General features: G+C 40.0%; 1 protein-coding gene across 1 annotated transcript; it reads right to left on the bottom strand.

Annotated features, from left to right (window-relative positions):
• Positions 1-126: 126 nt before the first annotated feature.
• Positions 127-8,440, bottom strand: serinc2l (serine incorporator 2, like). The gene is made up of 10 exons (XM_049584091.1): positions 8,327-8,440; positions 7,288-7,449; positions 6,954-7,141; positions 6,771-6,850; positions 6,489-6,626; positions 6,129-6,298; positions 5,500-5,590; positions 4,501-4,651; positions 4,201-4,410; positions 127-1,882 (listed from the first exon to the last, which is right to left on the bottom strand). Exons 1-10 carry the CDS (start codon positions 8,363-8,365, stop codon positions 1,744-1,746), a joined length of 1,368 nt encoding a protein of 455 aa, XP_049440048.1. The 5' UTR covers positions 8,366-8,440; the 3' UTR covers positions 127-1,743.
• Between the last annotated feature and the right edge of the window lie 6,985 nt (positions 8,441-15,425).

The following is a 15,425-nucleotide window of genomic DNA, read 5'->3' as shown; positions in this document are numbered from 1 at the left end:
GGTGGTGAAATGTCACTTTTACACTCCATCTTTATAGCGTTCTAATGAAATTAATTTTACTAAACGTATCGTGTTTCATGGGACACAACCGTAAGGCTTCTCTTGAGGCTTCACCGAGACACAGAGTGATCTATAATTCCCCATCTTTATTAAAAACAGTGTTTATACATTACAATATTAATTCATGTCATAGGCCTATGCCTTCTTGGCATGCAATGACTGACTCACCACAATGTAAGGCAAGGCATAACAAGCACACGTCAGCATTAGTGTTTGACTCTGTTTGAAACGCAGGACTACAAAAAGGCACTTAATAGTGTTTTAAAATATTACGTTATGACCCAACATTGGCAATTCTGCCTAAATAATCTCCCAAGTTTGGTGTTAACAGTGAAACATACAATACATTTGACATGTTTAATAAAGAAAATTAATACCCAAAAAAAAAGAGAGATTGAATTTATCGAACACTTTGAAAAACTCCATTCACTACTCATGTACAGCCAGAGTAACAGGAAATTGGATTCATATGTGCGGGCACTGAAATGTTTCAGAACATAACATAGACAAATATTATTTTCAGGATTGTACCAAAAACATTTACAAGTACAAAACATACTGGTATTATTATAACTTATTCCATTCATATTGAAATTGAGGTAAATACCATATAATGCATAAAATTATCGTACCACCGTCACAACCATCAACATACTATGAAAGTCGATACCGTTTAACAGCAATTTATCACTTCGGAAATTTCCTTATTGTTTTGTACACTGCAACAATAAAATATCCCTTTTTTCCTCAACTGAACAACATGCCCTGCAACATTTGGGAAATACCAGCATTTATGAGAGCACAGGCAGTGTGGAGTTCCCGCCATCACCTCCTGGACCGTACCGCTGCACATGATGCTGACTGCTATGGATCAATACATGTCTCCCTGCTGCAAGCACGCTGCTATACAGGTACAGATTGTTGCCCGTGGCTGTACAAGGCCAAACACAGTCAGACATGGAAAGGCGTAGCACCAGAGATAAATGGCCCTATGTTGGAGCGGACGAGGAAGAGCTGAGATTAGACTTGTGGTCTATTAGGACTCTCTGGCTCAAGGTGTGATGACGTAAATTTGCATATGGCCCAGTAGCAAAAGGGAAGCCCTGTTATGATCTGTAGGGTGTGTCATATTAGTCTTATCTAACTCTCACACTCGACTCTCTCTGGGGCTCCCGCGGAGGGTTCTCCTCGTCGCCCCCAGCGCTAAAAGCGTCCAGCTAATCAGGGATTCCAGACCTGGCCAATCAGAGGTCAGATCTCACAGGCCCTTAAAAGGGAATCTGTTACTGAAATGTCTGAGGTATTGAGAAAGTGCCTTGTTGTTGAGTCTTTGTGATAGCTCAGACTACATCAGGCCGAAGGTAGGGAGTTGCCTATGAAGGTGAGACACTGGCAAAGAAAATAACTTCTTGTAGCTAAAACCACCATCAATCAGGCTAACTAAAAAAATATCCACTTACACTTTTTAATACCTGCAGTGACTAACACACTAATCATACTGAGAGAGTAGTAAAACAACACAAGCACATAACAGCAGAGGCAATTAATTGAAAAAGGAATAAAAAGAAATTAAGCATATTTCCTTTATGACATCCTTACCATTTCCTTCACAGCGTCCTTCACTGTGCCTATTACACTCGGCAAGAAAACATAACCAAAATACAGCTGAGAGACGAGGAGTACTCAGCTGAAATCCCTGTCAGGGAAGATGAGAGGGGCGATGAGAGTCCAGAGGTAGAGGCCAAGACCCAGCCAGCTGGAGCTCATCTTCACCCACACGGCTGGCATACGGCTCTGCATGGCCTGAGTGGTGGTGTCCGGTCTGAGGGGGGGACACAGAGGGAAAAGTTCAGTTTAGTAAAACCAACAAACATTACAAACTGTTTTTCACATATATATTTTCTTTTACATATTGCCCATGAATGATTAGAAACAGCACCGTAGGGGATGATGGTTTTGATATTTTTTTCCCCACTACTGAGCTGATTTTAGAAAATAACATTCATGCTGTAATCAAGAAATGACTTGACGTGAAGTATTGTGCCCTCTGGTGGCCACACTGGAGGCCTGAAACACCTGTGCCACAACCACTGCAATCAAACAGATGTGTTCATGCCTCAAACCTGACCATTTGTCACTGAAATATGTGTAAGTCCTGCCCCTTGTGCTATTTGCTCCAATAACAGTTGAGCAAATTTCCCCCCTTCATGTTCATTCATTCATTCATCTTCTAACCGCTTCATCCTCTTGAGGGTCGCGGGGGGGCTGGAGCCTATCCCAGCTACATCGGGCGAGAGGCAGGGTACACCCTGGACAGGTCGCCAGACTATCGCAGGGCTGACACATAGAGACAAACAACCATTCACGCTCACATTCACACCTACGGACAATTTAGAGTCTCCAATTAACCTAGTCCCCAATCTGCATGTCTTTGGACTGTGGGAGGAAGCCGGAGTGCCCGGAGAGAACCCACGCTGACACGGGGAGCCCCTTCATGTTATACTTAGATATGCTTTGTGCTAGACTCGTCTATGTTAAAAAGAAAACCAAATTTTGAGGATTGTTAAAAGATGTGGGCTGGGGGACTGTCGAGATCTTCACAAACACATTACATTGTTTATAAGTCACACCTGAAGTTAGCTAATGTTAGCAAAACATTAGCTAACTAGGAAGCTAATGTATAGCTACATCAAGAGGAGTTAGCCTAATATCAGATCACCAACGTCATCTGATCTGTTTATCTGGTTAGACCATGGGGGCAGCAGGTTTGGCAACATATTCAAGACATCCCTCTCCCCACTAATGCTCTCCCAGGACAGGTGAGATATATAATCCCTCCAGTGTGTTCTGGGTCTGCCCCGGGGTCTCCCACCAGTTGGACGTGCCTGGAACACCTCTCTCACGGGAGGTGCCCAGGAGGCTTCCTGATTAGATGCTCAAACCACCTCAACAGGCCCCTTTTGATGCAAAGGAGCAGCGGCTCTACCCCGAGCTTCCTGTGGACGTCTGAGCCACTCACCCTATCTCTAAGGCGAAGCCCAGCCACCCTCCGGAGGAAACCGATTTCAGTCGCTTGTATTCGGGATCTCATTCTATTGGTCACTGCCCAAAGCTAATGACCGTAGGTGAGGGTTGGGATGTAGATGGACCAGTAAATCAAGAGCTTTGCCTTCTGGCTCAGCTACCTCTTCACCACCACAGTCCAGCAAAGCACCTGCATCAGTGCAGACACCGCACCAAACTGTCTATCCATCTCAAGCTCCTTTTTACCCTCACTCGTTCTGTATTAGATATAATACTGTGAATTGTTATTGCTGCTACTATGTTCTTTAAGATGCCTTCTAAAAATAGATTGTCCTCCATGAAGAATCAAGCCCTCCTAGAGTAATTCATGCGATCACTCCATCTGGGAAAACATTACTCATGCCCACCCTCGATGCTGACATATTTGTAAGATGACATGAATCATCACTAGCCAAATCAAGGCTAATGTTCCTTTGTTTATATTATCTCTGTGAGGCTTTGAGCCGCCTCAAAGTAACTCTTTGTGTTATTTATTTAAACACACACAGTGTCTAGCATCCATCATGAACATATCCTTCCATAGTCACTCCATAGTCTGTCTTGAAACTATACTGCCTGATGCACAGAAACAGTGCCACCACTTTTTTTTTGTCAAACTTGTCTGACCTAGCAACAGTAACTAAGTGGAGCAGGACTTTGGATCAATTTGTGGGTTTAAACTGCTGTCAATTTGTTTAAAAATAAGTCTTATTTCCACTTGTATCTGTCTCACATACTCTACCTGTATCTGTCTCATATGTTTATTCAATATTTTCCCAGAAAAATTCTGTAATGAAACCTACACATGGCTGTTGTGAAGTTCTACCACATTCCAATCTTTTGATCGCCAGTAAAAATTTCATTAACAGTGATTCAGTTCCATCAAGTGTCTCTGTAGGCCAGTAAGCCTGCATAGTACCAGGACCTCGGATCTAGCTGAATTAAACAAAATGCAGTTGTTTCTAACATAATCAGTGAAACCTGTTCTTTTTCTGCTATGACATGCAAAAACGTCTGCTGTACAAAGGCCTGTTATCTAACCTTCAGGTCCCTCATGTTAAGGTGACAGATACTTACTGGTACCAGTTGGTGAGAGTCATCATGATGTACAGCGAGGCCAGACAGAGGTGGAAGTGAAAAAAGGAGTAGCTGTAAGAGACTTTCTCCTCCTCGTTGTCCACGGCCCTGCGTATGCCATCCTCTCCCACCACACCCTCTCCACCTGACCCACTGCCCTCCTCTGTCTGCATCAGCTTGTTTACCTGGGTGTTACTGGACGAACGGATACTGGGGAAGAAACAGAAAGAGACAGTTTTTTTAAAAAAAATGTAAATGATACAAAACTGAACTTAAAATACGTCATGGTTTTAAATCTACCTGGCATAGAGAGTGCAGAAGAGAAAGATGATCAAACCAACAATGCCCTGAGCGTCCCACCACTGCACCTGTCCGTGGCTGCCCTCACCAGGTGGTTCAGTGGCGCTGACGTTTGACACGAGACTCAACAGGCTGGGGTTACACTTTCGATCTAAGACATCAAAGCACACACACATTAGACATTTTATTACACTATAACAGGCTATGAAACGTATATCACTACACAGTGTGCCTGTTTACATACACCTTACTGTAAATGTCTTCATTCTGATGAAAATGAACTAAAGCTTTGACACTATAAATGCTGCAAACACATCAGAAAGTGATAAGAGATGTGGAATAATAACAAAGTGGACATGTTTTCCAGTTTATAAATACATTACATCGATATAGATGTGAACACTTTCCATCTACACTAGTGTTTTAAAGTGTTTGCTTAACTCACACCAAAACAATAGGAACAATTTTTGTGCTATTGTAGCTTCCTGTTTCATATTAACAAATGTCTTTAATCGGTGTGTTTTGCAATATATAATATGCAGCTGCTGCCTATGATGTCTAGCAAAGATAAACGTACATGCAGCATTACATCACTGACACGCAAAGAGATAGTTCTCTGCAATGATAAGGGTTTTTTTTTTGCATCCTTAAGGAAAGGTGAAATTGTGTTTAAATGCTGTGTGTGAATGCATCTCAAATGCCTAAGTGCAGATAACACTAACCCTACTGTCATCACAAGCTTGCCCAACATTGCCAATCACTTAGAAAAGGCAGATCACACGACATGAGACGAGGAAGGAGTGCTAACTATTAGCAAAAAGCAGCTCTGTGTTCCTATAGCATGCCATGGAAAACTCACCAGTATGATCAAAATGCTGCAGCAGATAATCAGCAAATACGCATATTAAAAGAAATCAGTGAGTATAATCACAACTGAGCATGCGACCAAAAGCTACAGAGAAGAGCTGCAACTGTGGATGAAGACAACAGGAGACTCACTTGGATTGTTGGTCATTGCAGACCATGTGACATACATGGTGTAAAGGGAGATGAGTGAAGCCTGGAGCAAACCAGAGTGTGGCTGAGCTTCCTGTAATAAACAGGACAAACAGACTATAAATCAAATGGCTAAAAATGTCACAACGGTTAAACGTGAACTAATGTTAAGCTGCCTTGAAACAAATGTTAATGTGACTGTACTTGGATGTATTTCTATCAAAAAAGTCAACTGAAAATGAAAACGTTTTCTAAAATTTCATCCTCGACACTGTAACACCAAAACAAAAGGAAAATGTTCGTGCCATTGCATGGTTGTGGGATGTTACTGCATAAATATAAATACACAATAACACTACACTGATAATGATGTCACTTAGATTGATCACAAGCTGCATTGTACCCAACATTTAGGATAACCTTTGCCATCCTTGTCCACACCACAAAGTAAGACTGGCATTTGACCATTTATCCCCTGCAGAAAAGCTTTTTGGACAAGTGCAGGTTTTGGGGTGCTTTTTTTAAGAAAATATTGGCTTAGTATGGAGGGAAGACTAAAATGGGAAAGAAAAAACATTTTCTAATATATCTGCATTAGTACGGACATGGCCTTAGACTGTACCACAATGTACCTGTATCTTGGGCAGGATGGAAACAACTGAGATGATGATGCAGAAGATCAGGTTGAGGCTAATGAAGACCTTGTGCTCCGTGCAGTCGTTAGGCTGTGTGTAGTAAATGTAGAAAAGCACCACAGCAGTGATAGCCAGTGCATAGTGGAGGATGGTAAAAGACAGGAGACCTGGAGATTACATGGATGTACATTTATATGAATGGCTTCAAACCACAAATTTGATTATGTGTTACTGACTTGGACAATATCGCAGATCTGTCTAATCTATTCAAAATATTACATCAAGTATATAATTAATCATTTAGTTAATATGAAGCATGACATGGCAAGAAACATCTCTTCCAAGTGAATGCTGTACCTGCAAACCAGCATTTGTTGTCACCATTTTCAGCATTTTCTACCCACACCTTGTTCCAGGAGTGGGCAAAGTCGATGAGAAGAATGAGTTGGATTAGAATGAAGATGAAGGACCCCACTACTCCGAAGTAAAACCACACTGTGAAATGAAAAGGAAACACAGCTGATAGTTTACTTGAACTGTTAATCAGAGATAGATCTTTATCCTTTGCCTGACTCACTGATAAAACACAAAAGATGAAGTATTTGGAGTTTACATTAATTCAAGAGAGCATGTTAGTACCAGTATGAAATGTTCCGTCAGGGATAAAAAAAGCGCCCACTGTAATCCCAATCAGGATCAGAAATTTAAAGAACCAGAACCTGGAAAATAAACAAACCCACCATCAGCATAGCACAGACAAAAGTAGCACATCTCAGCATCCCTCAATACATGTTTTCCATACAAGCCCAATGAAGCACTCACCCATTTTGAAGAGCTGCACGTGGGTCTTTGCTGCTACGGACACGAATCATGATGGCGCAGAACAGAAAGAAGAAGCAGGTCATGGCGAAGCACATGCGGTACACAGACTTATAGCCCACGATGACATCACAGTTAACCTTGTTTTCAAAACCAGGTATGGAACTTCCTCCTTGGCAAAATCCTGGGATCTACAAAACAGCAAAGAGTCAGAAGACAAATGTGTAATTAAGCTTATCAAGAATATTTTAACTGGAGAGATTATTGTGTAAAAATACTTGACAATATCTCATCTACAGTAACACCATCTTACACATTTGCATTATACAGATCTTACTTTCCGAAGCTGTGTCTCCATTCCTGGAAGGATCATGATGACAGACACCATGGTCCCCAGCAGCAAAAAGAAGGAGAAAACCAGCCGTGTGATGGTGGAGTTGTTGGTGGAGGGACAGCAGCCACACAGGAGGCATGGTGCTGAGCCACACAGACAGGAGGCCTGTGAACGATGGAGAGGAAACCAAAGGAAGTGGGTGTAAAAAGAGACAAAGAGTTAAAGATTTGGGCAGCACAACACGCTTCTACATATTAGACAGCAGTCAAAGGAATGTAGGCAACTGCTTTGGCAGAGTGCCAATCATAAACAGTTTTTTTTCATTAGAGATACTGGGCTGTTAATAATTTATCGTGGCAGTGAATTTCCAATACAGGATCCAAGCGGATAAGCTTCCCCCACCCACATCTCACTCTAATATTAATGATATTCAAATTATAAAGTACACAACGCTGTAGTTTGTCAAGAAGGATTAGTTAGGGTGTGCCCTTTGGCTTGTGTGATGTCCACGGTGTGTCCACACACTGAAAAGCAAACTACTGACAGTGTTGACTAGCCTAACTGTTATTTTAACTATCGTTCAGGCTGTATTGGCTAGCAGTTTTCCTAGAAGAGAGCTAACGTTAGCAATAGCATTTAAGCTAGCGTCAGTTACATTTACATTACTTACTACTAGTTACTATCTAACGGTAACCTGTGTAAGTTAGCCGTTTCTAACGTTAGTGCAATGGCACGTTGTGACACTTCCTCCATCATTATTTGCCTAGCTGATTCAATCCTGATAAGCCCACTTCCTTTAAATTTAGATAGCGTTTTAGCGACATTTCCAGTAACCTTACAGCTAATATTTGACGTAAAGTCACTTATTAGCGTAGCAAAACGTCAGTTACAGTAGACGTTGACTGTCACTTAGCTAAACGTAACTCCTTAGCCAGCCTTAGTTTAGCTCACCTAACGTTAGCTTAACGTCAGTGCGACGAGAGTAAAATAAACCCTTCATTTTGTACCTAAAATAATGTTCGTATTAAAATTAAATACTTACACAACTTGCTAAAGAGCACAATGCCAGACAAGCCCCCATTTTGACATTTAAATCCCGAAATTAATCCTGTCTCCTTCGCTTCCCTTCCTGTAGAAAACAAACAGTCGGAAGTTACTCAGCTGCTTTTCAAAATAAAAGTCCCATGACGTAAAATGACAGGCTCTTCAACTTTAAGAGCCTCAAATGTAAAATGCTGGGCCCACCAAGAGATGTAAGAAGGATGGAAAGTAAAATCATGCTGCATTTTTAAGAATTACAACATATCTTTGTGTGATTAATGGGTTAAACTGCGGTAGTGTTGATTTCCATTCATCCAAAGTAGTCAGTGGTTGTGTCTGCAGACCAAAGTGGATAACAGGGCAGGGAAATGTGGAGTCTTTGAAACAACCATCTGTCATCTCACTCAGCATCATCTCAGGAGTGTCTGTTTAAAAGTACATGGATAGCAAGAAGAGCCTGTCAGGTGCGGACAGAAGCCTCTTCAAAGCCCCTGCTGCTGGTGGTGCACCAGCACAGCAGGGAGCCCACAGTGATTGGGTTATTAATAGACCCTTTGATATCAAACCTAAAACAAGACATGTGTCACTGCCAGACACCCATTTCAGTCTCCAGCATGTAGAACTATTGAGAACTGTCAGGTTAAGTGAAATCAGCTTGGACGTTTCCCAATGAACCAAATACTGAAGGGAAAATAATGCATATTTTATTGAGTTTATAGTTGAAAATAAGCCAACAGGGCATATAGTCATTAACTGGACTTATGTAGCCTCGAACACACCTCAGTTCTTGCACTGAGGATAAGTAGACCATGGCTCTGTCTATGAAATCCACACTAAACTGGTCTCTTTATTCCTGTCTTCCCAGCTCAAGAAGTAGGCCTATACCTCAACACAATTTATCCTATCCTTAAACATTAAATCAGTGATACTGCAGAGACTTGTGTTTTATAATAGACTAACATTAGAGTAACCTATAGGCCTTCTTGATTCTATATATATATTCTATCCTTTGAAAGAGAGCAATCAGGATGGTACACAATGTGGGGTATGGGGAACACACGAACACACTGTTTTTAAAGTCACATCCATTAAAATTTTTAGATCTGGTCAAACTTAAAACTGAAATAATCATGTTTAAAGGGAGAAATAATTCACTTCTGCGCAACATTCAAAAATGTATTGTGACAGGGAGGGGCGTTATAATTTAGGAGGAGAATTACATTTTATAAAACAATGTGTTCTTACAAATGAGAAGAGTCTGTGTATTTCAGTGGGTGGACTTGCAGAATGGGCTGCGCGATGAGTTGAAACAAAGCATAAATATAAATCAGTTCTTAAAACTATACAGAAAAGATATTTTTGGCAGATATATAGATGAGGAAAGGTTGTGTTAGGGGAGTACATATTAATTTTGTAACACTGGGTGGTAAATAGACTGGGGATAGGTTTATATTAGTTGTAAATAAATTTGGGATTTTTTTTTTTAAATAATTAAAAGTCAAAAGTTAAAAGAATAAATGGAGGGCGTAGGGACATTTAAGTTTTACTTTGACCTACTCCTGTTTGGACACTGTTATATTTGTCTGGTTTGTTTTTTACTTTACTTATACTTTTTTTTGGTTCGAAATTAAGTCATTCATTCATTCATTCATTCATTCATTCTATAATCCCATAATCCACATTAGTGACTATGAAGTAATGGATTATAGGTAAAAACTAATCATATAAAGACACCTATTTGCCAAACTGAATTTACAATCTGCTAAAATATTGCCGTACCATAAACAAGTATGTAACTAGAGACACTTTTAGAATCACATTTTCACTGAAATACCTAACTGTAACATGACACTAACCTTTAAATACTTTTTAATGACTACAAAATATGTGGCTTGAGACGTGGTAGTTTTCTGTTTTCATTTAAATTTTTTGTCAGGTTGATTCCTCTATCCAACACTAGGTGGCAGCATTTAACCACCATTTTGCATTACTGCTATTTAATGTAGTGAGCTCCTATAAACTGTATTTCACATTTCAACCTATTTCTAAACACTAAATTATGAATTTACAACAAAATTAAAAGACAGTGCTCACTGTGGGCCTGATACACAGGCCTACACACAAGTTTAGAGCATTTACACAAACAGTATAGGTTATATCACTACATATTCCTGCGCAGGAGAAGGAAGAGTTTTTTTGCTGCGAGCAGTATCCAGCTTCCTGAGATGGATGGAGAGTAGATATAAGGAACATTTTGGCACAAATTGAATCAGAATCAGAAACAGAAATATTACTTGAAGATGCAAGGAAATTATGATTCATTACAGTTGCTCCGATGTAAAGAATAGAGAAGTAAGAAGAAAGAATAAGAGTATGAAATAAAGTGTGTAAATGTAAAGCAATGAAATAAATATCGTAGAAATGAAATGTGTGTTAAAATAAAAACAAAATGTGCATTATGCTACTGTGCTTAACACTAGTACTTAAGACATGAAAATTAAAACATGAATATAAAATACATATTGGTGCTGTGCAGAGGCTGTAAGTGTGAAAATTTAACTACAATATGTACAGAATTAAACAACAATAGAATCATTGTAAACATAAGGAGTATGTACAGTTATGTGCATTGTATGTTGAATCAATATGTTCAAGCTTGTCCCAACACGCCACCTTGTACCACACCACCAACAGCAGTCAAATTGAATCTGTCTGAACATTAGAGGGCTGTTTATGCCTTTTTCTCACCACTGGATGGTATCAACAGAAGCCTCTGGTGGCTGCATAGACGGTGGTTATATTAAAGTAAGATCCTTTATAATGTCAGCCTATCTGTGCCATTCTTAACTGTCTCTTGGTTTAGGATGTTTGCAGGACTGACAGTAATAAATGAAGAATGTCTGTCAATGAATATATTCAATGCATTCTGTTGAAATCTATACCAAGATTAATACCTGTTCTAGGGAAGGTGTGTGAATTCAGGTCCTCGCAAGTTGGTGATAAGTATCTGCACTCAGAGGCAGGCAATAAACTGTGAAGGAAGAGAGACACGAGTATCAGTCGATGATGGCCGCAGCTTTTGATATTGAGTAGAACTCTGGGATTAAGTTTGAATATGAGACGCGGTATATATTGCTGATTACAGTCAAACCCTGAGACCCCTTGAGGATCCCAAGAAAATGAGTTTCCAGAGACAGGGGGAAGATTTCAGGACAAGTGGTAATACATATTTGTGGGATTTAAAGTTTAAGAGCAGCATAATAACCAGTGTTCCTTAAAGCTGGCTGCAACCAGCTTGATAATAACTTTCTTGATTTGTTATTCAGCATGCAGTTGAAATGCTCCATGGACAGCATGTCCTGTTTCCTGTAAGAAATAAGTAATATACTGAATAAAGAATATTTTGTATAGCAGTTTTTAGACTAATTAACCTTTAAGCAGATGTTTTCTCTCATTAAACATACAGTTATAAGCTGCCTTCAGGGACCTAATTTCCCCTCAGCAATCAAAGTCTTCTTTATGTTTTCTTCCATGCATGTGCTGGGGTACTTTTAAACCGAAAGTAACACCCTGTGCAGCAAACCTCTGTCATTCACTGGCAGTTTAAGCCACTCACCCCTGTGAGTCTCCTATAATCACCTCATTGTTCTGGCACCGGCAGGCTCACTTGGCTGGCAGCAGTTGGCAGCTAATGTCTGCCTCTCTGTTTTATTGTATGTAGGACGCAGCTGCCAGGATTAAAACTTCACTCTCATCCATCACTGCTCTTTCACCACTCACTCCAAGGACATTGTTGTAGTGTTCGTTTTAAGTAAGAGCTGCTACAAAAGAACAATGTGAGAAGGAGAAAAGACTCTTTACTGTTGGATAAAGGTCAAATACAAACACATCCACAATAAATCTTGAAAAACATGTCACACCTAGCCTGGATTAACTAATTTAAGTATGAATCTACTGTATTGTACTTTAAATTACAATATTAAGGATGCAAAAATCATTTGCTGGCACACTCAGGGTCTGAAAACAGTGTCAGAATCAGCTTTACTAACCAAGTATATGTTCACATAAAACTTGACTCTGAGCAAAGTGAAACATTTGACTGTATGTACAGACATAAATGTGTATTAGAAATATCTACATCAATAAAGAACAACAATGCAATGACATTTGTATAAAAAGAGGGACAGTAATGCAATGGTGCAGAGTGCAAAGGGTGCTGGAATAAATATGTAACAGGTTGCTTTATACAGCCTATAACATGTGGTAGGTTGATATGACAGCAATATAAACAGTATACACAGTGTGGTCAGATCTGTAACTGAAAGTGATGATAAATACATGTTGAAAAGAGTGTGTATTTAAGCTATACAATATATCATTTATAGGTACAGTGGATATTAAGTATTGCATGGTTATTGCACAGGGATCCAGGGTGTGAAGGGTCTGCTGTGATGTTACCAGCCTGTTTCCTAACTCTGGGAGTCTATTCATCTTGAATTGCGGGTAGGCTGGCACCAATGATTTCTTATTCAGTCCTGATTGTTCGGTGTAGCCTATTGCTGTCCTGTTTGGTGGCAGATACAAACCAGAGCACAATGTATGTGCAGAGAACTGACTGTATTATTGCAGTGTAGAACTGGATCAGCAGCTCTTGAAGTAGATTGATACTCCTGAGCTGGCACAGACTGTCTGCTGGGCCTTTTTTCTGGTGGTGTCTGATGTCCATTTTGGGTCCTGGGATACGGTGGACCAGAAACTTGAAGGATTCCACATCAGACATAGAACTGTTCAGTGAATGGGCTTATCAAACCTGCAGCCCACTTGATGGGTCTCTACAGTGTGCAGGACACATGTGGTTGTTTGCAGCCTTATTATACAGGATTCTGTCCACGCCTTTATAGCCGCCTCCATGGGCTGTCGAAGCTGCCTGAATTTTGATGCAAACTGGACTTTGTTCCTGTTGTATGTGGAGAAGGTTTTACTCCATCTGCTCACAGTCTTGATCACAGGCTTAGCAGATTTAAGTCTCTGGAAAAGACTGGAAACAGAGTCCTCACACTGGACTATGCTTCCATAAATATTGAATTTGATTACCACAGAGGTGATGTTTTGATACATGTGAAGCGTGAAGCTTGAAACATCGCCTAGGTGGTAATTATCAAATATTTATAGGAATTTAGTCTAGTGTGTAGACTCTGTTTTTGTAGTTTGCATGATCTCTCCTCCAGTACCAAGTGCTCATCGTTCTGATGTGCATGCTTTTGTAAACTTTTTGTAAGCTTTTAGTTTCTGTCTGTAAGTCTGGAGAAGATAAAGCAGACCAGGGAGTCCCAGAGCTGCACAGTGTCTGATACACACCCTTTAATGTGGTGTAGCAATGGTCCTGTTTGTTATTATCCCTGGTGGGACACTTTATGCTGTCTGAATTTTGGAGGTTCATGGCTGCGGTTAGCTGAAAAGAGCAGGTTGCAGATAGGTATATTTCATAAATGATTCCATTGCCAGTTTAATGACTCGTGAACTTTAATATACTTTTGGGCCATGATGAAAGTCGGCATTTTTTTTTCCGCTACCAATCGCATGGAGTGGAAAAATAGATGTCGGCTTTGGAGTAAACATTCAAATGGACCATAACCTGTTATTCCATAATGAACTACAATATTCGATTTCATGGTATTGCATCCCTGAGACAGAGCAACTGAGTGAGTAATGACAAAGGAGAGAGGAACACAGTGATACAAGGTGCTTTACAGAAACATCATTCATCACCAGGCTCTCTGTAACAGCTCAAAAATACATACATAACATTATCACCTTGATATTTGATGGCTAACGGGGAATTAGGCCCCTCTGTGGTCCACTGACCCCAAGCATAATGTCACCTTGTAGCATATTGTTGTTAATGGTGTGGTGTGGCCGTTGTAATGCCATGCCCACTAATGTAATGTAAAGCAAGACTGCCTACAGTCTTACATATTTATTTTTGTAAATCATGTTCATTATATACTATTTTTCACTTTTTATCGCCTATCAATACTGACTAACTTCTGTATATTGGGCTTTAATATGAAGTCCAGTTTGCTGATTTAAACCAGTGGTGTCAAACACACGGCCAGAGGGCCAGAACCAGCCTGCCAAGGAGTCCAGTCCGGCCCAGTGGATGAATTGCACTCCATTGCTGCACTTGTGGAAGAGGTACCAAGTCTCAGGAGCAAGATGTGAATATGTAAATTGCTGCTCCAGAGACTTCACAGTTCTCTGATAAAACAATGATATTTAATTTATTTACAGGATATTTAAAATGTACAAAACACTTTCAATCAGCATTAGCACAGACGAATCAGTATCAGACTTCTGACTTAAAACAATATTGGTGATACTCTATTACTAAGGAGCTGCCCAAAACCTTTGATTTGTAAGTGATTTCTAAGGCAGGGGATAATTTAAATTGCTTAATTTTGTTATTGTAAGTGCAAGATTTTTTATTCACAAACAAACTCTGTAAGTCGCCTCCTGGTTCTGTATCTTTTCTTTGAGAATTTAAGGCTCTTCTCAAGTCATTCACTTTGTTAAAAAACAAAAAGCATACCAAGCTGGAAAATTATGCATTTTCCCCCCTAAAGTCTCTGACTGATACACTTTTTTCTCTGTATGCTTTTATCCCTGTTTATCTTCATTTTTTCTTTTTTCTTTTTCTTTTTTATTGTTGATGTTGTTTGTCCTTTCTGGTTTTGTTTGTTTATTATTACGCAATTGTCTTGAAATAGCCTACTGTATTTTATATCTATGTGTACTTGTACTTGTACTTGTATCTTCTGTTAAGACCTTATTTTCTTATTTTAAAAAGCATGGGTAGTCACATGTGTGTGGCCGGCTGGAGCCTATCCATGCTGACACTGGGCGAGGCAGGAAGCCAGTCTATCGCAGCGCTAACATATAGAAACAGACAACCATTCACACACATTCACACCTACGGGCAATTTAGAGTCACCAATTAACCTGCATGTCTTTGGACTGTGGGAGGAAGCTGGAGTAGGCTACCCAGAGAAAACCCACACTGACACAGGGAGAACATGCAAACTCCACACAGAAGGGCTCCC

Source organism: Epinephelus fuscoguttatus, linkage group LG8 (genome assembly GCF_011397635.1).
Source record: "Epinephelus fuscoguttatus linkage group LG8, E.fuscoguttatus.final_Chr_v1".
Classification (NCBI taxonomy): domain Eukaryota; kingdom Metazoa; phylum Chordata; class Actinopteri; order Perciformes; family Serranidae; genus Epinephelus; species Epinephelus fuscoguttatus.
Note: the sequence above shows the minus strand (reverse complement) of the source record. Positions and strands in the feature narration are given on the sequence as shown.